General features: G+C 40.1%; 5 protein-coding genes across 11 annotated transcripts in view; 2 read left to right on the top strand and 3 right to left on the bottom strand.

The window, feature by feature from the left end:
• The window catches only part of tmem141 (transmembrane protein 141), a 1,735-nt gene extending 1,192 nt beyond the window's left edge, over positions 1-543 (bottom strand). For both annotated transcript variants that reach the window (XM_020600930.1, XM_020600931.1), the window contains exons 1-2: positions 361-543; positions 124-190 (exon numbers count right to left, since the gene is read on the bottom strand). In XM_020600930.1, the coding sequence (XP_020456586.1) occupies positions 124-190; positions 361-414 (121 nt within the window). In that variant the 5' untranslated portion in view covers positions 415-543. The remainder of the gene's footprint in view (positions 1-123; positions 191-360) is intronic.
• A 4,536-nt stretch (positions 544-5,079) lies between these two features.
• On the bottom strand, positions 5,080-9,848 carry zmynd19 (zinc finger, MYND-type containing 19). The gene is made up of 6 exons (XM_020600954.1): positions 9,552-9,848; positions 7,878-7,937; positions 7,678-7,784; positions 7,067-7,207; positions 6,450-6,630; positions 5,080-5,429 (listed from the first exon to the last, which is right to left on the bottom strand). The coding sequence occupies exons 1-6, from the start codon at positions 9,600-9,602 to the stop codon at positions 5,286-5,288; spliced, it is 684 nt and encodes a 227-aa protein (XP_020456610.1). The 5' UTR covers positions 9,603-9,848; the 3' UTR covers positions 5,080-5,285.
• A 1,759-nt stretch (positions 9,849-11,607) lies between these two features.
• bspry (B-box and SPRY domain containing) lies at positions 11,608-16,649 on the top strand. The gene is made up of 6 exons (XM_020600921.1): positions 11,608-12,124; positions 12,724-12,822; positions 14,502-14,732; positions 14,912-14,937; positions 15,044-15,168; positions 15,731-16,649. The coding sequence occupies exons 1-6, from the start codon at positions 11,738-11,740 to the stop codon at positions 16,264-16,266; spliced, it is 1,404 nt and encodes a 467-aa protein (XP_020456577.1). The 5' UTR covers positions 11,608-11,737; the 3' UTR covers positions 16,267-16,649.
• Positions 16,650-17,932: 1,283 nt separating this feature from the next.
• On the bottom strand, positions 17,933-24,271 carry coq4 (coenzyme Q4 homolog (S. cerevisiae)). Of its 6 annotated transcripts, none has more exons than XM_020600884.1 (9): positions 24,117-24,271; positions 23,727-23,779; positions 23,374-23,511; positions 22,894-23,046; positions 21,260-21,356; positions 21,048-21,150; positions 20,754-20,883; positions 20,184-20,277; positions 17,933-19,537 (listed from the first exon to the last, which is right to left on the bottom strand). In XM_020600884.1, the coding sequence occupies exons 3-9, from the start codon at positions 23,438-23,440 to the stop codon at positions 19,354-19,356; spliced, it is 828 nt and encodes a 275-aa protein (XP_020456540.1). In that variant the 5' UTR covers positions 23,441-23,511; positions 23,727-23,779; positions 24,117-24,271; the 3' UTR covers positions 17,933-19,353. The 6 variants fall into 6 exon arrangements, with proteins under 6 accessions (XP_020456540.1, XP_020456541.1, XP_020456545.1 ...); XM_020600885.1 differs by lacking the exon at positions 24,117-24,271 and adding an exon at positions 24,042-24,108; XM_020600889.1 differs by lacking the exon at positions 23,374-23,511.
• The window catches only part of traf2b (Tnf receptor-associated factor 2b), a 9,664-nt gene continuing 6,195 nt past the window's right edge, over positions 23,727-27,195 (top strand). Inside the window, exons 1-2 of the mRNA XM_020600847.1 lie at positions 23,727-23,810; positions 26,753-26,955. Coding sequence (XP_020456503.1) covers positions 26,780-26,955 — 176 coding nt within the window. The 5' untranslated portion in view covers positions 23,727-23,810; positions 26,753-26,779. The remainder of the gene's footprint in view (positions 23,811-26,752; positions 26,956-27,195) is intronic.

Raw genomic sequence — 27,195 nt, 5'->3', positions numbered from 1 at the left:
GTAAAGTACTATTTTAAATGTCTGATGCTTCAGTGCTAATGATAGGCTACAATAATAAAATGACAATACAGTGTAAATACACTGTTGTTGGCAGTGAACAGTGGATACTAGCTAAAAAATTACCCAGAACAAAGCTCAGAGTCCCCTTCATGAAGGCTTTAGACTGACAGGCACCATAACTCTCTAAACCCTGAAAGACAAAATAAGACAACAAAAACAGCTTGGTTGCTCCTGATAAACAGTGTATGTTATTTTCCAGTACATTACAAAGGTGACAAAGAGTGCATAAGTTCATTCATTTGACTTTCAGTGTCCTCCAGAGATCAGCAGACTGTAGAAAATGTAAACACAAAAACCCACCGGATGTTTTGCTGCTAGTGCATCGTCCACTCTGGTGAGACCGAGATTCACCATTTAGTCTGCTGTTAGGAAACTAGAGACAAAAATCTTAGATGAAAACCAGCATAAGCTTCGGGTTGAGTGTTTAACTTACACATTACTCTGTTGTTGTAAAACTTCCGTGTTGTAAACCAATAAACACTAATGAACAGTAGTCAGTTTAAAGCACTGGCGACACCTCATGGAGAGGAGGTGGTAATGCAGCCTTTCGCTAACAAAAGAGTTTATTTGCACAGAAAACAAAACACAAAAAATAATACACGAATTCGTAAAAATATTTAAAAACTAAATATATCTGAATACAAGCAACTAAAATTTTTCAATTTATGACAAAACAAAAAATAATTAAATCATGAAAGTCAAAATAGACAAAATGATACCATAATAATGTTAATGCACAGATAATGACATTTTAAAATTCAAGGTAATGGCCAACACCATACCTAATGTATATAGTAGAAGACAAATCCAAAAAGGAGAAAGCATGATGTCTATGAACATGTACACCCTGTGTTTGTGTAACCCGGTCAGGACAGTAGGTTAGATACTTCAGATGCCTTAATGAGTGGTCCACAACGTTTTTTGTCTGGTCACTCCTAAAACAAATCAATGTCTACTTATTATAGGTTGCAATGTCGGTGCCCTGGGACCTCCTGTTTTTTCCTTCATACAGATATTTTTAAGTCATTTTTATAGGTGAAAATGTATCAAGTCAGTGAATCAGGATTAGAAGAAATAAATAAATAATGCGGTGGTGTAGCATACTGGTCTCATTTTATCAGTGAGCTTATTACTGAAAACTTGCCTTTTCAAGTGCTTGTTATTATCTTAGCAAACGTCCAAAAATGCTCAAAGAAATATGTTTTCTGCTTGCTTTTTGTCTTTTATCTTGCCTACCAGTTTTACTTTTGACCATTAAAGCTGTCAGAAGGCCCGGAGGACCGTGCTTCATCAAGAATTCTAATAAGACTAAGTACTGGTATGTTTGAAACTTCTCTGTCTTCCAATCATGAAAATAATTAATCTATATACAGTTGAAGTCAGATATTTACATAAACTTAGGTTGAAGTTGTTAAAGCTGAATTTTTAACCACTCCACATGTGTCATGTTAACAAACTCTCATTCTGGCCAGTCAAGACATGTACTTTACATATGGCACAAGTCATTTTTCCAATTGTTGTTTACAGATAATTATTTCACTTATAATTCACTATATCACAATTGGTGATATAGTGACCAATTGGTGATAACTGACATCATTTGAGTCAATAGGAGGTGCACCAGTATTTTCAGGCCTATCTTCAAACTCAGTACTTCTTTGAGGCTTGCAAAGTGAAGATCACGATTCCAACCATGAAGCAAGGGGGTGGCAGCATCATGTCATGGGGTTGCTTTGCTGCAGGACGGACTGGGGCACTTCACAAAATAGATGGCATTATGAAGAAGGCAGATTGTGAGGATATATTGAAGCAACATCTCAAGACATCAATCAGGAAGTTGAAGCTTAGTCGCAAATGGGTCTTCCAAATGGACAATGACCCCATGCATACTTCCAGAGTGGCGGCAAAATGGCTTAAGGACAGCAAAGTCAAGGAGTGGTCATCACAAAGCTCTGACCGAAATCCAATAGAAAATTTGTGGGCAGAATTTAAAAAGCATAAATTAGTCAATTCATAACTGTTACAACAACTTTAAGTTTAGGGTGAAGTTAAGAGATGAACTAACAATGTAATCAGTAACTTGTCTTTGTGTTTGTGCCACTTGGAGACCTCAGGCCTCCAACAGCAGTTGCAAAGGGCTGTGCTGCAGACTGGAGATGTGCAGCAAAAAGCGGAGGAGGCAGATGGAGAGAATCCAACCACCACTGAGGCACATAACAACACAGAGGATAGAGTTACCAGACCTCCACAGCAGAACATCTGTTATTTGTTACACAGGAGAAACAAGAAAGGGTGGACCAATTTTAGAGATAAAAATAATACCAAACCCGAGAGCAGAGACTCACCAGTCCATTACAGTGATGGTGCTTTAGTTTTAACGGCAACATGAATAACACAGAACTCACCATCAAAATCACAGCAAAGCAGTGATGGTGGAAAGGATCTGACCGAGCAGCCTGTTGATCTCCTACTTAAATCACATTCAAATATCCTGTTTCCTACAGCAGATATCACACAACTTTGTTTTTAACCACAAAAGTACTTCAGGAAAGTATAAGCACTAAAGATGATAGGGTTCCATTACACCAGTGGACATTCTGACAGAGGATTATGTGGACTACTTGCCATGTTCATAGAATCTAAGGAAACTGTAACAAAAATTTCCCACAATCCCAAAATGTAACATCAGATTGCTTACTTTACTTACCAAAAGGTCAAAACATAACCACATTTAATTCCCAATGACATAAATCGGAGAAAGACAGTCTTCGAATTTAAGTAACATGGAATCATCGAATGTTTGACATTTCTGCATGACAAGTGACTAAAATAATAAAACTGGAGTTGACCAATTCCTTCTTGATCGACAAATCATTTAAATGAAGGACTTAACATTTATGGGTCGATTTTCTTGGGTGAATCTATAAAACATTTACTATATTTAAATCAATATGTGAAATGTCCAGGGCCAGGGATACTCAGTCAAAATACACTGGCAACACTTCACTAAGCTGTATGTAAACGCAATAAATAACTATACCTCTTCATAAATAGATTATTTAACTGACTTACTACAATTGAGCAGCACTGGTCTTCTATCTGTGACTAAATTGTTACCTACAAGCCAAAATAGATCTTTGAGGTGCAGACATCTCCATTTTGTCATCAACTGGCTCATCTCATCAAAAGGTCCCAGCGAGCCACAACAGGGAACATGCACGCACAATACCAGCACCTTGTAACCAGCCCAACATAAAAGGAAGCACCATTTTTGGTGGTATCAGTTATTGATTATAGGTGCTTTTCTTGCAATGACATGCTGAAATTTCTGCTGAGACTGACCTACAGCAATGCTTGCTTACAAATGCTTATAGTAAATGTACTTATAGAAAGCTACTGTAGCACCTTTCTACCTCAGCCATATAAACAGAAAAACATCCTTGATTGGAATATTAAATTATTTTTGATAATATGACTAATACATTCATTGGTATTCACGTTTGACTCCAACAAATAAGGTTCATTTAATTTATTATAATTTTACATTGGAAAAGCAACTCAGTCATCCCCATCTGTACTTCCACTGACATATTGTAGCTCTTTATTCCTAAACGATTAATACTTATATTTTTACAAAACAAAAGATTTCAGACAATCTGTACACTCTGCCCAAATCACACCCCTGCCTTCCACCCATCTAGGACAAATACGTTAACATGGGAGACATTTTTAGTGCAGTGTTGAAAACCTGTTCTTTCTCTCTCTCTCACACACACACACACACACACACACACACACACACAACGATCAACAAATTGCATGTACATATGTGATGTGAATTACATGCTTATTAAGGGTCTGGACTCCTCACCTCAACACACACACACCGTAATGCTGTAGATGTTAAAAAAAAAAAAAAAGGTGGAGAGAAGCCTGTGTTAATAACTGGTAAAGTAAGACTAAGTGGAAGGGATTTAAACAAGTTGATAAAAGAAGTGTCGAACCACAAAAGAGTAGACTTTGGTTACGATTTCTTCCATTTCATTTCATTTCCCTGTAATCACAGGACAGATATTTTGCTTTGAACATGACAACTACTGTGGGCACAAGAAAACATTTTCTTACTCAGTTATCAATGGAACAATTTTCTGTGATGGAAAAAAAATAAATAAAAAGAATTTACCCAAGTGCCAATTGACCACAGGACCTACATTTTCTAGTCCAGTTACTCAAGTTGATTCAAACAAAACAAGCTTGATCAAACCAATCTTTAAAAAAAAAAAAAAAAGCCTTCATTTGGCAGCTACTATATTATAGTGAACAATAGTGAGCAGTGAAATATTTTAACTCACCAATTTGATTAAAAATTAAATTTAAATAATGTGTAATATGGACCCTTTAAGAAGAGAAGACATACTGTACATTAACCCGGTCCCTAAACCCATGTTGACTGATTCAATGTCCTTCAGTACATATTGGTAGCACGTACACACAAGCATACACACGCACTCACACTCAATACTGGTAGTGTGATTCAATCAGTGAAGTCTATGTGATGCGCGTCGAGGTTGGCTGCGTGGGAGGTACGACAGATGGGGAGGCGGCTAAGGTGTCTGCGACCATGAAGACGGCAGCTGTGTGCACCAGAGAGGTTAGAAAGGGAGCGATACAGTGAGAAGGTCCATGTCCCATTGTACCAGCAGAACGACAGGTACTGTAGCCCCCGGGTCCCCAGTCTGCACAGACGTCACCATGCCCAGCAGCAGGTTGGAGGAACAGAAGTGGGTGACAACTGTCCGTATTAGACTGTGGTCCAAAGAAACTTGTCCAGTTCATCAACAGGACAATTCCCACCCCCACCCCATTAAAAAAAAAAAAAAAGAAAAAAGAAAACCCATAGCAGCAGGTAGAACCTGAGGGTCTCCCTCCTCAAGAAAAGTAACCAAAAAAAAAAAACAAAAAACACACAAACTACCTTCCTGTCATCCAGATGAAAAGAAAGCTATGGAGATTTACCAGTTCTGGAAAATGGCAGATGTCTTTTTGCTTTATTTGTCTTTCTCATTTCCCCCACTGAAATTTGTCAAACAGCAACATTGTCCTCTGTTGTTAGTCTGTTGTCAGCAGTTAGTCCCAGTTTGCATTTCTTTCCCGCTCCCCTCCCACAAGTCAAACCCTGTCCCACCACTCTCCCTCATCCTCTTCCAGGGAAGGATGAGGGCAGATCACCGCTCAGGCTCCGACTCTAGGGCCAGCACTCGCTTGCGCTCACGACACTGCTTCTTGTGGGCGGGCCAGTCCCTCTGCTGGCACTGGGAGCCACAGTAGCGGGCCACCTGGCAGCGACCACAGATGTTGAACTCCCGCAGCTGTGGAAAGTCAGATAAAACAAGATCATCTTTGGTTCTATGTGACCGTCTGTCAGATGCCAAGAACAACGCTGCTAGACGCATCTGCAGCGGCTTGAGAACGTATTTAGACCATTTCACTTTTAGATGCTTTGAGTTGAATATTTAAGATTAAAATGGATAAAATTTCCACTTTTGCCCATCAAACTGCACTCAATGACATGTTTAGAAGATGGAAGCCACTCTTGAGTAAAGGCATAAGCATAACAGCATATAAAAGAGTCAGAGCATGAGGACAGAGATTCCGGTTTGAGGGGACAAAAATGTATCTGTTTGGGCAGAACTCCAAGAGCTACATGAACACCAGGCGCCGCTCATCATCACCTGCCTGATACCATCCCTGTGGTGAAGCACGGGGGTGGCAGCATCATTCAATGGGGGTGTGTCTCAGCTCTAGGGACAGGGAAACTGGAGGAGGGTTTCTTCAACGACTTTTCTGTATTCAGCTGCATTCATCCTTCCTTCAACCGTCACCTGAGACTTCAGCACGACAATGACAGCAAGCATACAACCAAGAGAATACTGGAGTAGCTTCAGGACAAGTCTCCTACTGTGACCAAAGCCCAGACTCAACTCCTATAAAGCACCTGTGAAAAGACCTGAAAACGGCCGTTCACAGACACTTCCCATCCAATCCGATGCAGCTGACAGAGGGGATCTACCAGGAACACTGGGATAAACTGCCCAAATCCAAGTGTGCAACACTTGTAACTTACCCAGGTACACTCAAAGTTGTAACTGCTGCCTAAGGGGCTTCTACAAAATACAGAGTCTGAATACATGAATAAATAACTTGCAAAAATTTCTAAAAACCTGCTTCTACTTTGTCATTATGCTTTATTGAGTGCATACCGAGGGGCAAAAATTTCAATTTTATTCTTGTGAAAATGAAACTACAAAATGTATGCAAAAAGTGAGCGAGGTTCCGAAACCAGTGTCCATGTGGATGACCTCATGAATCATTCAAGTTACAATACATACCCTCCTCTCAATGAGTGAACAAGGAGGATAATGACACTCGTAGTAGGTGCAGGAGCACTCCTCTTCCTCCACCAGCTCCCCGTTAGCGTTGTAGTAGCGTGTGCGGCTCAGCTCTAGATACTGCTCCTCCACAGGGTCAGCTGGCACCTGCTGGATGGCCAACCAATACAGAGACTGCTCTCTGGGCAAGTAAGGGAATATGGAAGGAAATATTAGTCCCATGTACGTTATACTGGACTTTTACAAAAGTCACATGATTACACAATGAGCCAAGCTTTCACCACTCTGTCCCCCTGTGTTGTGTCCCTGTTGCTAAATTTACTTCTACTACTACTCTAAGAGGAAAGAAACCAGTTCTTAACATCTAATTATCTTATTATATAATTATCATTATTAATTAGTCTTTGCATTTGTTTCAAAATGTCAGCATATGGGGAGAAAAAGGCAAACAAAATGGTCAATTTTTGGGCGCAGGCCCATATCTGTCAGGGTTTTCCTTAAAAACTTTGTTGTTAGGCCCAGGCCAGGATGGGTCCTCAGTGAAGCAGACCGGCAAAACTTTAGGCTTGTACAGTTCAGCCTTTGGTACTGAAGCACTGGTATAGCTGTGGTCTCACCTCTGTTTGCTGGAAATTTCCTCCGGCTTGGGGCTCCAGCCCACCGGCACCAGTCGCAGGTTGTCTAGTCGGTTGTCCACTGTCACAGAGTTGATGTGGATGACTTGAAAACTGGGGGCAATGCCTCCTCTGTGCTTCTCCCTGGGTAAAGACATTAACATCACTCATCATTGTAGCTGGGCTGCGAGGCTGCACGACTACCAGTGTTTGCTACTTCGTTGCTTCCTTCACAGCACTGTGGTCACTCATCCACCTGAGCTTTGAAGCCAGTCTTTACTGATACCTAAAAGACAGCTATCTTAGAGGGTACAGGAAGCACCAGCCTGCACTGGTAAGAACTCAAAATCTAGAGTTAAGCTAGAGTTGCACCTGGTGCATTTCTACTTTGTCTAAAGTATTACTGACTGCTACAAAGTCACCTTTACAGCATTACTCTTGCAGTTTTAACCAACACTTATTCTCTATCCAGATGTATTATCAACTTCTGGGGTGATTACGATCACTAGGCCCCATCATGTACACTTCCACAATAAGGACTCCTGCCAATACAGTCTTGGCTCCAACAAAGAATAAGAAATCATCACACTTGATATGATGAACAAATTATTTACCAGAGCAGCTCATGCAATGGTCTTCCTGCCCAGCGGCCTTTACCAATGTCAAAAGCATAGGCAAAGATCTTAGCTCCATTGCCATCGGCATCCACCTCCATGCGGGCCTAGACATAAAATAAGTTTTCAATACCGGTACTATCAGAATAGTAGCAACAGCAATATTACAAGCAATTTGCAGCCAAATCCTAATAATTTACCTCAAACGCATAGTTTTCCACAAGTGGTATGTCCTGCTCGTCAATCAATGTGTATTTTGTCTGAAATGAGAAAATGGAGGGAGTATGGTTATTTTCACATTAAAAACCCAAAACTGTAACAACCACGAGTCTTTACAGGAGTAGGTACCTTCTTGGTCCCTGTTTATCAAGGCAGCAACTTGTTAAAAATCAACAGGAACCAGGGGGATGAAAAATCCACAGTAACAGCGGGGGTAGCATAATGTCAGCCACACAGGACTTATTTTAGTTTTCTTGTAATTGAGAACATTAAATTTGAAACTATCACCTTTGGGCATTCACAACAAGCTTAAACAATCATAAATTAACTTTAATTAGTGATCACATTAAAATAAATTGTTTGCACTCAGTGGTTGGCAAACGCTAGTTCTTCCAGAGGCGGATAGTCATCTATTGCAGAACCACCTCCTGTTATTAGGCATTCACTATCCAGAAATGTGTGCGTTTAGTCACCAACCAACGGGACAAATATTTAACCTTCTCCTGCTGCAAAATTTAGTACATTTAAATTAAAAGTGGCATGTTTACAGAGGACACAACAGTCACAGATAAGCAGTTCAGGGCATGTTCAAGCCCCTATTTAGAAGTTTGCCCTACAAATGACAGCTACATCACAGACAAATTTACTATAAAAAGGCATTTATTTTCTTAACAAGAGGAAAAAATAATGCTGAATCTACTGTCAAGCAAGTTGGCTAACTAAACCGACTAGTTTGACCATCTACGACCTTCCACAGTTCTCTGTTTGCAGGTGGGACTCAAACACCGCACATGTGACAATATACCAAAACAGTTTTGTCTCTACGGCCAGATCACGTGTCAATCTTAATATGAGAGTGACATCATGTAAATTATTTGAGTGACTGCTGCCCGGAGTCCAAGAGCTCCGTCACTCAGCAGGTGGCCAGCTGATTCGCCAAAGCTCAAACAACACAGCTCATGCCGAGTGTGTGCGTCTTGTGCCAGCAACAGTACGGAGAATCTCTCGGCCAGCATTCATAGTTTAGCGTCGCAGCTATGTGTGGCGATGATTATGTAAATCATAATGGCAGCTTTGGGACAGCTGTGGGCATTGTCCTGTCTTGCCGGTGCTTTGTCATGTTGCACAAAGAATCAGTTGATAGAGCATGGCAATGGCTTCCTCATTAGCAGACACTTCACCGTGTAATCCAAATAATATAGTTAGCGTGGCATTGCTAACCGAACCACCGACCGTTAACAACACCGACGGTGATAGCAAAGCCATGCGTCCTCTATTTTTCTGCTCCACCCGACACTGGTATTGACAAAAAGACCCACGTGTTTACATTTACTGGACTAGTTTACCTTTTAACACTGGCCAACAGCTAACGTAACCCGCTAAAACGCTAGTTAGCCTTAGCTTCCTAGCGAGAAACTGTGGTGGCGGCGGAGGTACAGAAAGACAGTCTGGCTCGGCGCGGCCGGCTTTTCTAATCCGCTGAAATACAACTAAAATCAATAATGCTCAACCTCTCCCACATATGTAAAGGTTTGATAACTATTGAAGCGGTTGCCTAGCAGTGACTCATCACTGCTAAAGGTGTTTTTAAAACGCCTTTTGTGATCCACAGGCCCTCCCCCGGCCGCACATGGCAGCTTTGGGATCCAACTCACCTTCCCGGCCACACGGCCGAGCCGTACGATTCCAAGCTTGAAATCCGACATCAGTAGGACGGGCGGTAGTGTCAGAGAGAGGCACAGGATCCAACCTAAATGGTTAAAAACTCGGGGCACCCCCTCAGCCCCACTGCGATGCCAGTTTGGATTAAGTGGTTGTGTAGTCAACCAGACACCGATTCCATCCGGTAGCAGCCCTGTTTCGGTGACACACCGCTGCTAACGAAGGAAAGCCAAGCGCGCTGATGGGGGCGGGGCTGAATAAACCACAAATCATGTCGTCCAATCAAACTTATCGCTTGACTTTCTATTAACGGGCGTCCGATCATGCCGTCCAATAGAAAACGACTATTTTTTAAGGCCCGCCTGTTTCAGTAAACACGTCATGGACTCTCGTGACTACTTCCATACATTTTCGCGCGAAATATTTGATAGATCCGAAAGATTTGCCGCCACTGTATTTCAGTAGAGTTTGATGTAATGCTGTTTGGCGTTTGCTGCAAATTAGGCTGAGTATGCAGAGCAGGCTTATCTACATGAGGCTACTACAGAAACACAAAGTAACACTGATGAAAATTCTAGGCTACATCAAGAAAGGTGTGTCAATCACAGTATTTAAAAACCTTTTTATTAAGTTAAAGTCAGTAATGGAAGAATTACTCAGGTCCTTTGCTTAAATAAAAACACCAATAACCAGTGTAAAACTACTCAATTAGAAGTAAAAGTCCTAAATAAAATACTTAAGTGACTGAATCTGCAAAATGTAGTGTATAGCTCCTTGAGGTGGTGCCAGTTTTAATTATGGCTGCAACTAACATTCCATTGATTAATCTGCTGCTTATTTACTCATTTAATCAAATAATCATTTAGTGTCTGTAGCTGAAACTGGGGAATGTTGACATTTTAACTTAAAAATGTCAACTGGTTAATCAGTTATCAAAATTGATGGTGATTATGTATTTGTTCATCGACTAATTGATTAATGAACAAATTTGTGCCCATAGACAGTTAGTCCAGTAGTTCCTACACAAAGCTAGGGCTACTCCAAAGGGCCATAAAATAAATCTGAGTGGTTGTGAGGTTATTAACTGGAGAAACAGAAAAAGGTTTTTTTAAGGTTGTAGCTATATTCAATTTTATAAGATGAATATGCTTTTATCTAAAATCTTAATCTGAAAAGGATCTACAGATGTCAGAAAAGTACAATATCTGCCTCTGAAATGTATATAAAGTTGCACCTTGTGTGCATTCAATAATCTAAATCATCTTTAGGACCTGACTTGTGTCATGTGGTCACATGCATCTTGAGCTGCAATCACAGTACATTTGCTCAGTGATGAAATTGGCTTAATACTTCTGTTCAAGTGACTGAGCACCCTCTGGAGATCAAGAGTTGTATTAAAGAAATCATCCGTATATTTCACTTAAATATCGGTTTATAAGATGGTTTTGTTTGTCAGTTCAGAAGTTGTGTCTAAGAAGAACTTAAGAAAAATCATTTTGAATTTTAGAAACAAAAATAGTTGACCACAATCTGCCATTATTAGACCCTTACATTGTGTTTGTCAGATCAAAATCTTGTCTCTCGTTTTAGTCCAACAAAACAATATTATCAAGAAAACAAAATACCAGCAATTGTTTATTAGCTTCTCACCATTTTAGTTCATTTGACTCCAATGAGGGGAAAATAATAGGATTTGAAAAGAGTCTTTCAGAGAAAGGGGTTAAACGTACGTTAATAAATTTCTTACTCCCATTTAAAACAGCCCAAAATGTGTCTATTATGATTTCTGCCATTTTTAATAACAATAAAAACGCAAAACGCTTTCCAGGGGGTGTGTTGGTCTCTGCTAACCAGACCTGTCTCAGAGGTGTGGCTGCGCCTCAAATCCTTTGAGCACTCTCATATGATGAAACAGAGTATCACAGCTATCCACCCTGGAAAAGGTTTAAAAAGGCGGTTATCAGCTGACGCCCAGATCAAACAACTGAAAACCAACAGAGCAGACCCCCTCCCCTTCCCCCCCCTTTTTTTATACTCTGACCTGTGATGTCCGTGTTACTTCCGTGTTCCGCTCACCTGTTACACCTGTGTTACAACGCTGAAGGCGACAGCAGCGTATAGGTACGAGTCCTGCTCAGCCGGTGCACCTGTCGCGTTATTGCCTTGCCTTTATTGTGCCATGACCGAGGAGCTCATAACTTGCGATTTAATATGCCCGTCTTCGTCGGGTGACCCCGAGGACACTTTAGGTACCATGAAAAGCAATGGGGTGAACGGTGAGCAGCCTATTCTGTCTGTGTTAAGCGGCGGCGGTGTGAGACGGGCGGCGGACACCGCGGTCTCGAGCTTCTGTGGCGGCGGCAGAGCGACCTCACCGACCGCGTCCACCCCCGACACCGAGTCCGGGATCTTTTCTAGTGAATGTGAGCTCTGTTCGGTGCATGAGTCTGAGCTGGACTGGTTCTGTGACACCGAGCAGAAACTCATCTGCTCTCAGTGCGCCACCGTTGGCTCCTGCCACGGACACACTGTAACCCCCCTGGCCACCAGAGTTACCGCAGTTAGGGTGAGTATGATCATCCTATATCCATCCGCTGTTTGCTTCATTTTAATGTAGCCTAATTAACTCTCTGTAGTATATTTGTGGTTTTCAGTTTCCTTTTTACTGAGGATATCTTTAGAGGTAAAATAGCCCAGGACGTTTACTTTCACTTTATGTGAGTAGGGTTGCCTTCTAAGTTTAAATTTACTACATTTATTTGCCTTGCAATTTATTATTTGACAGGTTTTACTTGTTTTATTTTATCTGATTGAGAAGATAGTTTTACACTCTTATAGATTTGTTGTTTGGGGCAGATACAAGCTAAATGTGAGAAAGGTGGATTGTTGCATTTCTGCCATTTACTGTGTTGAGGATGGCAGGTGTTACGAAGCCACGTGTTGTGGAAGTCCTGTTCACAGATGTGAGCGCACAGCATGTGTGTACATCAGTTTTTCTTGGGTGTGTCGCATTTAGTGTGTTTTTCCTCGCTGATTCCTCTGCCTGGTATTTGAATAAACAGGATTTTCTTGTGTCTCCGGCTGACGATATTCAGGTGTGATGCATAGGTCCCTAGAAACTGCAGTGTTTGTATGTGTGTGTGTGTGTGTGTGCTTTTTCACTAGAACCAGTTGGTGGATGTCTGTGAGAAAATGCAGCTGCAGGCATTGAGAATAGAAAGATTTATTAACCAGACCTTAACAGCCAAAGACCAAAAGCTTCAGGTGAGAAATACTTCTGTTGTCCACCCACTCAACACTTAGTCATCACATAGACACCCTGCCACACTTGATGCACATTCATCAGTTTCACAAGTGCATTTTTTTGACACTGGCTGTCTTGCCTTTTATAAGAAAGTCATGTGATAACCCAAATGTGTTTTGCTGACATGTGCAGGTACAGTATGTGGATACTAAGCCATATAACAAGTCTTGCTTGTTTCCTCACCAGGTGTTCTAAACCTTACATTTATCTTGTTTAGGGTGTTACAAAGCAGAAAAATAGAGCAAAACGCAAACACTGCAGAACCTGGAATCCGTGAATAATTGACACTTTAGCATGATAGATACATTTATAAACTACTCATTTATTACATTAACTATCTCAGCACTACTTTACCTGTGAAACAGTTAATGTAATATCAACAAGGAGGGCGGTAGCTGAAGTACTATGTCTTTTCCACATTTCATTTCCTCGAACAAATAAGAAATATACAGTATATTTCTTATGATGAGGTACCTTGCCACTGAATGCATGAGTAAAAGAGAAAAATGCGTGTTCACTAGTCAAGTATACCTTAAAGATTGCTTTTGCTGATTCAGTCAATTAGTCACCACCATGCAGCAAAGATATTGTTGCAGAAAAGCTCCTCTTTCACTGCACCCTTATATATTAACCCCACTTAACATAGTAGTTATACAGTGGTAAGTGGTACTTGTCGTGCATGTGTAGTTTTCTGGGTAACAGAGCAAATCAGGCCTCAACCAAACAATGAAGGCATTGTAGAAGGTAAATAAATGCTACCTTAAGCAAGAAACAACTCACCAAACTAACAAACATTTCTATAAAAATACAAAACAAACTTACTTGCCACTGGTCAAGAGTCTTCTCAGTGAATCTCTGAGACACGTCATGTGTTTGCCTCTGGTCAGATGATGGCTGTCAGAATCACAAAAGTGTCATTTAAGACCTCTGACCATTGTACTTAAAGAGCCACTGTGTTTTATTCCCTATAGAGAGAAGCTAATTACAGGCTCTCCATTAAAACTGAACCTATGATTATTTAGTGAAGTGAAGTAATGAAGCGCAGGAGCCAATAAGGATAAAACTTCTTATACGGTATGTAGTCAAAGGCTTTCATGTGAGCTCCCTACAATACCTAGCCAAGTTTTTATTTCTTTGGATTTGTGCTAAAGGAAGCATTTTCACAGCAGAGACTTTAGCTGGTCATAGCAGGGAAAGCACAGGCTTTACCAATAACCTTAACAATGTGTCCCAGTAAGTCACTGGGATAATGAGACATAATGATAATAATGATAATTATTCATTTTATTATTTATACCTGCAGTTTTCCCACATTTAAAAACATCTTCAGTGAAAAAGGCCTGTGATTAGTTGATTGACATGGAATTAACTGACTACTATTGTGTTGATTGAATAATTGATTAAGTCAATTTTAAAACAATGATGTTATCACAAAAATGTTTTTTAGTGCCAGATTTGAAACTATATCTGATCATAAACTTCACATCTCATGGGTTCATGGGCTTTAGAAGGTCACGATTAACTTGTTGACTATAGGCATAATGATAAAGTATTCTGTGATTATGCAGTTGTGTTCGAATCCAAGGGAGTCCTCCTTCCTCAACACAAGTTGTATTCCTCTCCCCTCCTAACTGTTCAGGCAGCGGCAAGCAGGGCGAGGGAGCAGGTGCTGGCTCAGGTCAGCGCAGCACGTGAAGCCTTAGAGGAGGAGGAGCAGCGTCTCTTGGAGGAGGTGCAGAGAGAGGAGGAGCGGGTGGAACAGTGTCTCCTCACGCAGAGAGCCCACTGGAGCCAGGCTTTGACGAATCTGTCGCAAACACGCTCCCGTTTGGTGCACACGCTCACACACACTCCAGATGCACAGCTGGTGGTGAGAGACTGGGATACCTGTAGCAGGACAGGAGAGCTCAGGGATGACTGGGGATGTCTGTGGGAAGATTTCAGCATAATAGAGGAACTTGTGCTCAAATAACAGCATCATGATTAGATATCACTGAACTATGTTAATACCTAGAAGAGTGATCAGTTGTTTCCTGTTTTGTCTTTCAGACTCGTGTCCAGGACATAGCTGAAAGGTAACCTTTTTACCACATGACATGCTTGTGAAAATGTTCTTGTTCAGCACATTCCAGAGAGATACAATCTCCTCTTTCCGTTATGCTTTGTGTGTGCTTGTGTCAGGGTGGAGGAGGCAGATGGGGTTGGGGAGCCCTGTGACACAGACCAGCTCAACCTGAACCCAGGCTGCAGCGACAGCAAACTGCTGAGAGGTCTGTGGGCTACTGCAGTGCTGCTCGGCCCACGTGGTTAGTAGGTTTTTATTCAGTTGTAAATCACCCTAGAGCTTTATGCAAACACAACAGATCCACCAGGAGAAAATAGTTTTAAATGGGTGATGACAACAACCCCTTACCAACTTTGAGAATGCAGAAAATCAAATCAAAAGCAATAAGTGCAGAGGAGTGCTTATTTTGTAAATTCACTTTCTGACAGTATCAAAGTAGATCCCATTTTGCAAGAGAACAGTTCAAAGAGAACGGCCAAGCTGTCTTTTCAGCTCAGCAAGTATTGTTAGCAAAATGTGCAACGGCACAGTGTAGGACCTGGATGTTTTTGTGTTTCTGTTTAAATGAATAATGGAGAACTACAGGACAATGGCAAAAAAATCAAGGGTCTCGCCTGGAAATCCAGATGGTAGACAAGCTTGGTCAAAGTAGCAGGAAGTGTTTTGTTGAGACTACACACTCAGAGGCTGACTCTGCACATCCCTGTATGTGGTGGGGAGAGAATTGTGACCTCAAAACACCATTTCTGCTTATAATAATGCAGCAACTTGTGACACTCTTCTTCTTTTTCTTCTTTCTACAGCTTATGGGTCATCTCATTTAAAGTTTGATGAGCACACAGTGAGCCCTCTCCTTTCACTGTCTGATGACTTCTGCACGTTGACCTTCCTCCCCAGAAAAGCCCGCCAGTCCCCTCCTTACAACCCAGCCAGGTTTGACTCTTGGCCCAATGCACTGGGCTCATTGTCTATGTCCTCTGGAACCCACAGCTGGGTGCTAGATATAGGCCAGAGTGGTGCCTTTAAGGTCGGAGTGTGCTACGCCTCTCTGAAGCGCAAAGGCTCTGGGAACGAGGCCCGACTGGGCTACAACAGTCAGTCCTGGGTGCTGTCTCGCTACGACGGGGAATACTCCTTCTGCCACGCAGAGAAGAAGGTGCCCCTGCAGGTGGTGAGGCAACCCCAGAGGATCGGCCTGCTGCTGGACTGGCCCAGTCAGACACTCCTGTTTTACGATCCAGACTCCAAAGCCGTGCTGTACTCAGTCACACAACATTTCAGTGCCCCCCTGCTGCCGGCATGTGCGGTGACTGATCGCAGCATCACCATACTGCACTGACACACCACCCGCACAGCCAGAAAATGAAAGAACCTAAACATGTGAAGACTTTCTTTAATGTAAACATGATCAGCAGTTTAAAAGCTTTCATTTGTGCAATAATGAAAACCTTAGATATGGGATCAGTTTTGATTATTCTGTTTCTATTTAATATTTGCTCTGGTAGCTTCAAACGAACTTTTGACTGTTTTGAATGAGTTCATAAGTTTGAATGTCATTATTTGTTGATATTTTGCCATTTTGACTGACACTGATTGCATTTTTATGAAGTTTGCAGTTTGTACTGATTGTTTGTATAATCAGTTTAATCTGTGTAAAGAAGCTTCTCAGAATTTTGTAGAAAATATTAACTACTGGTTGATCCAGTATTAGATGACATGGGACAAAAAACCCAGTACAGAAATACTCTGAGATAATTTTGTATTATCATGATTTTTTTGTGTCTTATGTTCAGTAAACTGATTATTGCATGTTTTATTTTCTGACTCTGCACTGGAGAGTTATCATATAATTTTATCTTGCTATAATATTTTTGAATGAGTGAAATATCTTGATTTTTTCCCCTTTTACACACCAGCAGCATAGTGGGACACACTAATGAACATTACAGTACAGTGATACATTACAGTCCCAGTTGGCCTGTAGGACACTCTGCAAATGTTAACACACATGTTAACAGAACAGACATAACTAAAAAATGCTTACTAATTTTTCTCAAGAGTTTTGTGTTAAACTTTGGTTTGAGTTTGAAGATTCCTATTTTTGGAAAGGTTGCTGGTTCAGACCAGCAGGATAAATCTGTGCAGTGACTGTGAAACTTACCTTCCCTCATTAACTTCATTACCCTGAGAAAGACTCTTTACACCCAACTAACTGCTCCGGTGGGCAACAATGAACAAGGCGGGACTGGCCAGCTTCCAGATGTGAATGAGTGAAAGTGAACAGGGTGTTCCTGAAAAACAGAGTATTGATACTTTCTTTTAAAAAAAAAGTAGTGTCTTGAGGCTAAATCCGACAAAGAGCCAATCTAAGAATCCAAGCCATAAAATTAATCACAAAAGAGAAACCCTCAGATAATTATGAAGAGTTCACACAGAAAACCAGTAGAGGGCAGCAACGTCAAATTAAGACTGCACAACCATCTCATGAGTGATACTTGTAACAATGTGCTGTTGGTGGCCACAGACAGCAACAAGTACCAACTACAACAGAACAAACACTCAGCAAACCCATAAACCAAACACACATATGGTGCCTCTTATTGTCATGAGCCTGGATTTAAATAACTCCATCATATACTTGTAATACAGGGACTTTCATCTTATTGTGACCCAGGGACCACCATTCAAACCTGACGTAACCTGAGGACCAGTGTTGTAGATTGGATAGACTGGATGGACACCTGGGCTAAATTGTATATATTTACATGGATATGATTATTCACAAACAATGAATAATACATGGAAATGTGTTTAAAAATAAAATAAAAAAGATGATTCCTACAGTGAAACTATATTATTGAATGCATGGCCGTGGCCTACTTGCAATTCCTTTGCAGACCACCAGTGGGCCATGGACCACTGGTTGAAAACCAATGTTGTAACACCATTTAACATTTAGCTGTAACATCAGTAAAACACAGAGATTGCATACACTAATACTTTATTTTAGACATGGGTTTGGGTTAGTGAGCTAACAATATAAGCAACACACAACTAGTAAGAACAGTGGCATGCTCCGGAACACCACATTAACAAACAATACAGAACGAGTGTAGTAGACAGTGAGACAAAACTGAGGGGAAGTTAAAAAAAATACCAATCAAATAGTGACTTCACTGATGCACGACCAGTGTTATTTCATATTTAAATAAGGTATTGATGTAGCACTGACCATGTAAGTACACTGCAGCTCTACAGAACTCAATGTTCCAGGCGTAATGTAATCTTTAAGAGGATGAAATCCCACTGAAAACACAGCTCAAGATTTAGGGAGCGGATATCCTAGGATGTAGCAATCACTACTCTGTGGTGTAACAATGTCAGTTACACCATATAATAGTCATGGTAGTGCAACAATGTCAGGGTACCATAACAGTTCACTTATGCTGCCCTTGTTATTTCAACACAGGCTGATGTAAAACCAAATACTATGAGTTGCCAAGAAACTGATAAATGTCATGGCCAACAATACAATGCTGCAGGCATTAGCAACAGGGTTCTCACTCCTTTATTTGAAATGAAACATATAATTTTGTTTATTTTATGTGTCCAAAGCACAACATGGTGACACAAAACATTTAATGCAAAGGCTCAGCAAACAAGTTGTTCTCTTCATGTTTTCTGAGCTGTGGCATTAACCATCAACGCTGAAAGAAAATTACCTCAAAATATTTTATTTTATGACACTTGTGACATGTGTTGAACTCCTAATCAAACCAGTGTACACACAATTTACAAAAAAGAGACAATGTATTCACAGTATAACACAGTCAAAAGATAACACAGCAGCTGCAATGTTATGATTGTGTGTTTGAGCTCCAACGTACTCCTTTCACACCCATTAGTGTTCGTATAAATACAGGTGCATTGTACTGTTTCTTAATAATTTGACAGCTCTATTAAATAAGACAAGTGGTCACAAATGCACCCATTTAATATCTGGCTCAGTATTGGTATAAATATAAGAAATAGTGGGCTAATATAATTATTACTTTTGAAAACTAAGAACACCAGTACAACCGATATTATGCTTTTTTAAAATTTTTTTCCTTAAAACAAAAACATATTTTCAACATAACATGTTGAACCTCTTATTTATCAGCTTCCAAACAGCACCAAAACTTCATCAGCTGAAATAACAGCACTCTAAATGATTCACATTTGAAAGTAAAAGGTGACTTGACATCAACGCAAATACACTTGGGCTGTAAAGAGGGACAAGTCAAAGTTTGTTAAGTTGGAAACTTTTCCATTTCCTAAGTGGCTCAAAAATTCCACATATCACATGTCAAATGTTTCTGGTTTGTCCATTATTAAAAGTCTTTCTGCCGTGCTTCCTGAACCATTAATCATAGTCAGCTCCTTCTCAGATCTTCCTCTTATTCAACGCACTGAGTATTAGAGGAGGTGGCTCAATGTTGAGCTCTTCACGGAGGTCTGCCAGGCTTTGCTCCCATCGCCTTTCATAGAAGATAGAGAGGACGCAGCGGGCACGCCAGCCGTTCTGCAGAGCCCAAAGCCCCAAGGAAGTGAACAGTGTCTGCAAACGGCTACAATAGAGGGAAATTCCAGAATGATACAACAACGAAAAGGAAAACTGCCACGATTAATCGGTTTTGTTTCTAATAGAGCCACAGCCTACTTCCCAAAAACACAGGGAACAGTTAACAGTTACAGAATGAGGAGGAGTTAATCATTTACAGGTAAAAAAAAAAAAAAAGTTTATCGGCATTTGTTCATCAGAACAATAAAGCTGAAACTTAAAGGGGGCAGTGGTCATAAACTGCTGTTTGTAGTCACTCATTCACACACAGCTTCTACTGGTTTTACTATGGCTGACAATAGATACATCTTTATCCTCACTGACTATGATTGGGTGCAGATCCTTCATTATGCACAAATGCTGGATATCACAGAATCACCACACTGGAGCTGGACAATAAATATGTACTGAAGTTTACAATATGCCTGCAACAATCTGTTGACACAGTTGGAGGAATGTTTTTTATTGCTCATATATTACTTTGCATGAAAGATGGCAGTTTGTAGGCCTACGCACCCTAAAAGGACAAACTCCAGACATAAAGGGGCCAAAGTAGAACTGAAACTACTAAGTGAATGACCAACTATCTGATCATACTGCATACATATTACTAAATGTCTTGAAGGTTCATGATAAAACCATGTGTATTGTACCTTGCATTCAGCCGAACTGGCCCCAACATAGCTGCAAGAACGCACATGGGGAGCCCCGTCTGGGCTGCTTCAAACCATTTTACTGCCACTTCACCTGAAAGCATTAGGATGACACAAAAACTGAAACAAATATGTAGATGACTAAAGACGAAAGGAGAATAAAGAACTAGTGTTTCAGCACAGTATGACAAAACCAAGTCCTACAGTGAAACCAGTGTATGAATTGTTCTTTCTCTTTCAGATGGATTATTGTAATGAACACACTAGTATGCCACCAGCAAAACAGAAAAGTTCACACCAACATTGTGTAGGAACTGGCTTTGAAAAGCAGGAGACACAAATACAGTAACTCTAGTTAGAATTTAAGTGTTCTCTCAGCCATCAAATGTGTGGCTCCAGCTGTGCCCTGCAACTGGCATGCTTGTCTGCCACATACACAGCTCTTGCTGAGCCATATTATCAACAATACAGGTTAAAAATGTTTGGCTTGGTTGTTCCTACATAACAGTCTTACTTTGTAGATGCCATATTTGTGGGTAGCATCCTCAGAATATGTGAAGCCTGACTCACCCAACATGTTAGTGGGCATGCCCAGTAAGGTGTGCAGCAAATCATGAACCTCTCTATATCTCTGCATAACGTAAGCTAGCTCCTCATTGTCCACAAACTTCACGTCTACCCTTGAATCAGGGGTCACACGCTGAGGAAAAAAATTACAGAAAAGGAAAGTAAATGCATACATGAAGAAGAAGGACAAACATAGGTGGTAGGAATCCTGAGCAGATATTTTTTTAACCTGATGAAATCAATGTTAAGAAATGTAAAACAACTTTTTTTTTTAACAACACATCAGCAAACACTGACATTGTCCTCCAGAAAACGGAGGTATTCTCTCCCAAAAGAGCCATCTGGCAGTGACGCCAGCTTGGTCAGATCAAGTGTAGACAGTCTTATCTTGGGCCTTTCTCTGTAATAAACACAGTAACAAGCAAGACAACAATTCATTCACAGTAGAGGAAATGCTATTTAAAAGCACCTAAAGCAGAAGGTTACTAAATAACATTACAGTGCCTCACATTAGGACAGTGTAGCCTTCAGGATCATTCCTCATCCTATCCCTGAGATTTATTAGCGCTGGGTGTCCCGTCGTTTCTCCAAGCACTGCAACCATGTCTGTAAATTGCACATGTGGAATTAAATGCCCAGTAAAGAGAAAATTGTTGAAATCTAAACCTACAAACAGGTTTTCTCAAAATAGCTTATTTTGTCTTAATGATTCTCAGACTTGTGTTGTACAGGTTAAATATACAGTATCTTGAATTTAGGAACATGCCACCATTTCTCATCAGTTTACTCACTATGGGGAGTACCACTCAGCCTGTGACAACAGCTGTTCAGTGTTTTCTGTGGGTTTTTTTTCAAGTCTGAGAAAATGTCTGAAAATCAAGTTTGGTCATGTCATGAGATTTAAATCGGCTCGGTTTAGGAAGCAACACATTATCTAACACAAAGCCTGCATTATAAACTGGTACTGTGGAGTTGGAAAGACATTGATGGTTAACAGGCAGGAAAGGTCTAATAAAAAAGTCATTATACTGTAAATGTAGAATCATGCATTTACCAAGATCAACCAATACCTAACACTAGGAGTCAGGAGTGGTCCTTTAAGAACACCTGCATTCTCTAAACTAAATGCCAGATGGCAGGTGTTCGCTCTCTCTTCCTCCATGAAGGTTTCAGGGCAACCAACACATAGTATACCCTTTATTTGTATTTATTCTCATTTCTGGTTCCAAGACATTTTTGAAGCCTGTAACAATGGCCTCCAGAGAATAAAAGTTTGAGTGAGTAATTCTACTTGAACAGTATGTGAGAAAAGAACTTTTCTCACAGGATGATACAATCTTTCAAGTTCCTATGAACTGTTGGGGGCAGGCCACGGAAACAAGCTTGCCAACATACAGCATTAATCAGATTCACTGACATAGATTTGATCAATATCCTTTTTGTCATGAAGGAGCAACATTGCAAGATTGTTCCTTTGTTGTTCTACATTCTTACAGTACATATCCTGCCCTATTTTATTAATTTAAACTGTATCTAAATACAAAAAGGTTCCTGTATCATAATTTTGTTATAAAGGCAAAAAATGCAATTATAATTATCAGTTTCCAAGCATGTATGTAACAGAAGGTCTGAAAAGGTTTTACAGCTATTTTGTTGATATTAAAGGTTCATTCTTGATTTTAAAAACACATTAAAGTTATTATAACAAGGTACATACTTGGCTTAAATTCACTCTGCTAAGGCTGATAGCACAGGAAAAAAAAACAAGTGGATATTGAATTAAGGTTTTTTTTAAATGTGAACAAACTATACAAGAAGTTTAATTAAGTTTTACTGCTTTAGAATGATGTACTTACCTCCAAATGAATTTCCAAAGTTTGGAACATTACAGATTTTCTGTTGCACCACCATCACAGGACTACATGTTGTCTGTGACTGGGCTTTACTGTCATACCTTTCTGTTAATAGGAAGTTTTTTTTTGTCCCAATTTAAGATGATCTTTTCTTTATTTTGTTGAATAAGGCCATAACATAAAAGAGACCCTCGGACACGTAGTGAGAAGGCATTTTTAATAAAAAGGGAGGGAGATAAAGTAAAATAAAAACTATCCGGACCTCAATGCTGATGATGTGAGAGTCTCACCATGTCTGTAAGGGTTCTGTAGTGCAGCCACACCTGACCCAACAGCCAGCAGTGCTTTCTGGATGGGGGTGGTAGCAATGTGTCCAGGATACAGCCCATCATAACAGCTGTATGTAAACACGCTGCTGCTACTATGCAGCTGCTTGACACACACTGGTAGGACAAAGGTGAAGCAACGTTAGAGGTATTTACAAGATTGGACTGAGACAATGTAATAATACATAAATATAATAAATATTTGATTTTGTCCTCATATAAAACACCTAAATAACAACCCAACAGCGTATTAATAACGATGCAGGACATCATGATGATATTTACATGTATCCCGCTTGCTCTTCTCTATGGTACGTTATGCTAGCAACTATGCTTTTAAATTCGTTGACTTTTACATTAACAGTTAACTTTCTAGATTTATGAAAAAGCTGTGGTAACTTTTCGCTTCTTCGAATAACGGAGTAGTCATATCAAAAGTCGTACCTTTGGTAATCAAACTGCAGTATCGCTGATTCAACCACAGGAACTGCTGCCCGACTCGCGGCCACATTGTGAGCACTAATACACATGCGTCAGCGGATGGACGTACACTAGCTTTGTATACCGTGGCAGCCCTTTACACTGTAGAATTTAGAGATTTACTGACTCCGTTTTCCCAAGCAGTCTTGACTTTAAAAGGTAAGCGCATGCAAAAACTAACTTTTAAGGTGGCGGCAATGCACCTTAAGCTGGCATGCAAACCGCCAATAAACTACAGAAGAAGAAGAAGAACAATACTGTAAACAGAGCCTACTAAAGGTTGAGCTGCCCTGGTAGTGGGTGAACCCAGAGCCTACTAAAGGTTGAGCTGCCCTTTCCATGCGGTAGTGGGTGAACTGGTTCGGTTTCTCTGTTGGAAGAAACACAATCACGACGCTAAGGTTAGCTAGCTAAGCTGGCGTACTTCTTGTCAAAGGAGTAGGTTAGCAATTAGTCATCGTTAATTGAGTAGTTAATTCGCAAAACCATACCAACAGTCACAATGCCAAACTTAACTAACATTAACCTAGCTGCATTAAGTTGCGTAACCTAGCTAGGAAATACGCATACAAACGGAAAGTGTAAGTATGCAAAAGTGTAACATAACGTTAAGTTAAATACTGAGGTTATACCATTGCTTCATGAAAAAACATAAATACACGTAAAAATTAAAGTCATTCGGTTGCATGTAAGCGCGGAGTAACTACCAATATGTTGTCTCAGCTGTTAGCTTGGCTAAACTGATGATAAACAACGCATCCTGGTGGTTATATATATACACGATGTGCCGCTGACGTGTTACACCTCACATATATACGCGTAAGGGTGGTGTAGCACAAAAGTCCAACTGGCACTCTGCAAATCGGTGAGTACATATTCAAGTTTGGTTTCAGTACAGTGCCTCAGAAACAGACTTTCAGTGAGTCTTAAAAGCAGTCTTGTTCGGAGAAAAAAAGACATTATAAGTTTGGTTTCAGTACAGTGCCTCAGAGAGAGACTTTCAGTGAGTCTTAAAAGCAGCCTTGTTCGGAGAAAAAAAGACATTAAGCAGAAACATGGCGGACCTCAAGGGCGAGCACATACAAGGAGTTTTTTTGGACTGTTTTGTACTAGATTTAAGAAGCAGTCAGGACATTTCAGACACAAATATAATGACTATGGATCCTGAAGAGACATATGTCTTCTACTTTTTCAGGTCATTGTTTTGATGGAGAATGTAAATATTGGTGTGTTTTGTTTTTTTTACTTTTCACAGCTGTAATTTACAATCCAGATAACTATATAGATAAAGTTAATAATAAAAAAAAGACAGAGTTTTCCATTACAGGTCAGTCTGCAAAGTTTAGTTGTTGTCCTTAGTAAGCTGAACATGTTGTCCTTAGTGCATGTTATTTCACTTCTTGTTTCTGGTATGCTCAACCACAGTGTACAAAGGTTCTGATACGTGTCTCTTTAGGATAGAAAAATGTTGTGTATGGGACATTCAGCCTATGGTTTCTAAGTGAGATCGCCTGATTTAATGATTGATTTCAGTGTATTTTTAATTACTACCCTCTTTGGGTTTCTATGGATACATAAAGTAAACAACAGCTGGGGGATAGTTTACCACAGAGCTGTTTTTCATGCGACTCAGCAGGGTTAAATGCACCCTTTATTGGGCAGGTCTGAACAAATGAAACTTGGAAAGTGAATGAAATAAAAACAGTATTGCCTCACTCACTGAATGGTACATGAGTTAGGAAATATTAGTCAGTGTGTAATGTGAACACAGTGCTGTCTTATCTTGAGATAAAATACCAGGAATATAGCTTCCAGTGAAGGGAAGCCGTGAAGCCGTGGGTGTTTTCTCAGAAAAGAAATGTAAAATGTTTCTTGTCATTAAAAAAAGTAAGCCAGTATTGCTGTTTTGCTCTCCATATAATGGGACTGAAGTTTAAAATGTGGAAACATATTCAACGCAGTATTAAAATACTTAATATAATATGTTAATGTACACTTAAAATTGCCACTAACTCAAAAATGATTCAGCAACAGTATTGTCAGAAAGGATAAAATGTCAGGAATAGCTAAGAGTTTTCCAAAATATGTTTCAAACATATTTAAAATGCTTTCTCATCTTAAAAGTAGGCATTTAACCAGTAACATTATTGTAGCACAGTTTTGCTTAATGAAATAGAAAATATCCAGAGTATGTGAATGTCACTTGAAATATTTTATTGTTTGTAGCTTGAATGGCTACAGTTAATGGCTACTGATGCATTGTTGATCATATTATAACTTGGGAGATTTTAAGTCCCATGATAAGCATATGCTCTAGTTCTTAGTATGTTGGTCTTGTGTGTCATACTGTGAAGATCAATTTGACATATAAGGGTTGGCTGCTGGTTTGTGGGTGTTGGTGTTGAGAGTGTTGCTGTGCTGAAATGAATGGGTCACAGTAACCTTTAATTTTCCTAGTTTCATTTCTGTTATAAGTTTCATCCAGAAACCAGTTATGATATTACTTCCTCCATAGAAGTTTTGGGAGATTTCCTTTGTCTCCAAGAGCACTTAAATAGACTTAAAGGATGAGTTCACTATAAATAAACTTTTAAGCCATGTCAGAAAAAAGTCCTTTAAACATGTGATAAGCAAAAGTACAGTGAGTAACCTATTTGGACCTTGTACTGTAGCACACCATTTCCATATATTTCCCTAGTAGGTTTGTTCAGGGTAGACAGTGTGTTTGTAACCAAACAATACATGAGTTGAAATGTAGGTTGAAACTCAAAAACATTTACCTGTAGTTGGTGTAAACATTTGCTGCCGTGCAAAGGTCAGTTGCATTTTGACTGATACAAAAAATTTTAATTTATAGGTGAGGTGTTACTTTATGACATCTACAGGTTTATGGGGGGAAAACACTCCCCACTCATTTTCCCACATGGGATTTTTCAGTATGAACTTATCAGTGACAAAAAAAAAAAGATTCACATAGCAGGCATTTATAAAAGGTGTTTTTTGTAAAGGTGCAGGTTTCTTGTACAAAAGTACAGTCAAATGAAGAAATGACAGTTAAATTGAAAAGTGTTGCCATCTTCGGCAACATAATATTTGAGTTTTATATCATATTATATCACTGCTATACAATTCTGTGCTTTAGGGGTTGGGTTCTACTTACTGTACATTACACATTAAATACATAACTTCCCCATGTGCCAACACCTCAACTGTCACTGGTATGACTGGTTTGATATGAAGTTTTCAGTTAGGCGTTACTGCTATGGAACTGCTAGGGGAAAGGTGAAAGAAACATTGTGATTGAAGTGCTGAGTGGATAGTCTTGTGTGGTATTTATTCACAGGTTATAGCACCAGATTGATGGAGAAGGATGGCCAGAATCTCACTGGACTGTCCCAGCTCTTTACCAGGGATCCCCCTGAGCGTGCTATCTGTGCCTATGGAGAATAAATACAAATGCCAGCAGTGTCTCCAGGTCCTGAGGAAGCCTGTCCAGGCTCAGTGCGGCCATCGCTTCTGTATACACTGCTTCAAGCAGCTCACCAGGTAGACTGGAGGTCTTCAGACCACCTACAACCATGTGAAATGCAAACCCCTCTCCTCTCCTAATGCTTCAGCACATCCTGTGTTCTTACCTCTGATCACCTCAAAGGATTATGTTGCACCCAAGATCAGTTACTTTATGCAGACTCATTCTTCACATGACTGGACTCTAATACTGGTGTCAGTGAATCACAAGGATGTGGCTTAGGATGCTGACTCATTTTAAAGGTGTCCATTGTTTTC

This window comes from Monopterus albus, unplaced genomic scaffold (assembly GCF_001952655.1).
Source record: "Monopterus albus unplaced genomic scaffold, M_albus_1.0 scaffold49.1, whole genome shotgun sequence".
Lineage (NCBI taxonomy): Eukaryota > Metazoa > Chordata > Actinopteri > Synbranchiformes > Synbranchidae > Monopterus > Monopterus albus.
This window is presented reverse-complemented; position numbering and strand designations above follow the sequence as displayed.

Bases quoted from the DNA above. Each gene is read 5' to 3' on its own strand.
- zmynd19 (XM_020600954.1), bottom strand. From the start codon at position 9,602: ATGTCGGATTTCAAGCTTGGAATCGTACGGCTCGGCCGTGTGGCCGGG. The intron at 7,208-7,677 runs GTAAATAATTTG...GTCTTTACCCAG, and splicing joins CCATTGCATGAGCTGCTCTG to GGAGAAGCACAGAGGAGGCA. The intron at 6,631-7,066 runs GTGAGACCACAG...TTACTTGCCCAG, and splicing joins GAAATTTCCAGCAAACAGAG to AGAGCAGTCTCTGTATTGGT.
- bspry (XM_020600921.1), top strand. From the start codon at position 11,738: ATGACCGAGGAGCTCATAACTTGCGATTTAATATGCCCGTCTTCGTCG. The intron at 12,823-14,501 runs GTGAGAAATACT...CTAACTGTTCAG, and splicing joins CCAAAGACCAAAAGCTTCAG to GCAGCGGCAAGCAGGGCGAG. The intron at 14,938-15,043 runs GTAACCTTTTTA...TGCTTGTGTCAG, and splicing joins GTCCAGGACATAGCTGAAAG to GGTGGAGGAGGCAGATGGGG.
- coq4 (XM_020600884.1), bottom strand. From the start codon at position 23,440: ATGTGGCCGCGAGTCGGGCAGCAGTTCCTGTGGTTGAATCAGCGATAC. The intron at 21,357-22,893 runs GTGAGACTCTCA...TGCAATTTACAG, and splicing joins ACAGAACCCTTACAGACATG to ACATGGTTGCAGTGCTTGGA. The intron at 19,538-20,183 runs GTACAATACACA...CCTCTATTGTAG, and splicing joins CCAGTTCGGCTGAATGCAAG to CCGTTTGCAGACACTGTTCA.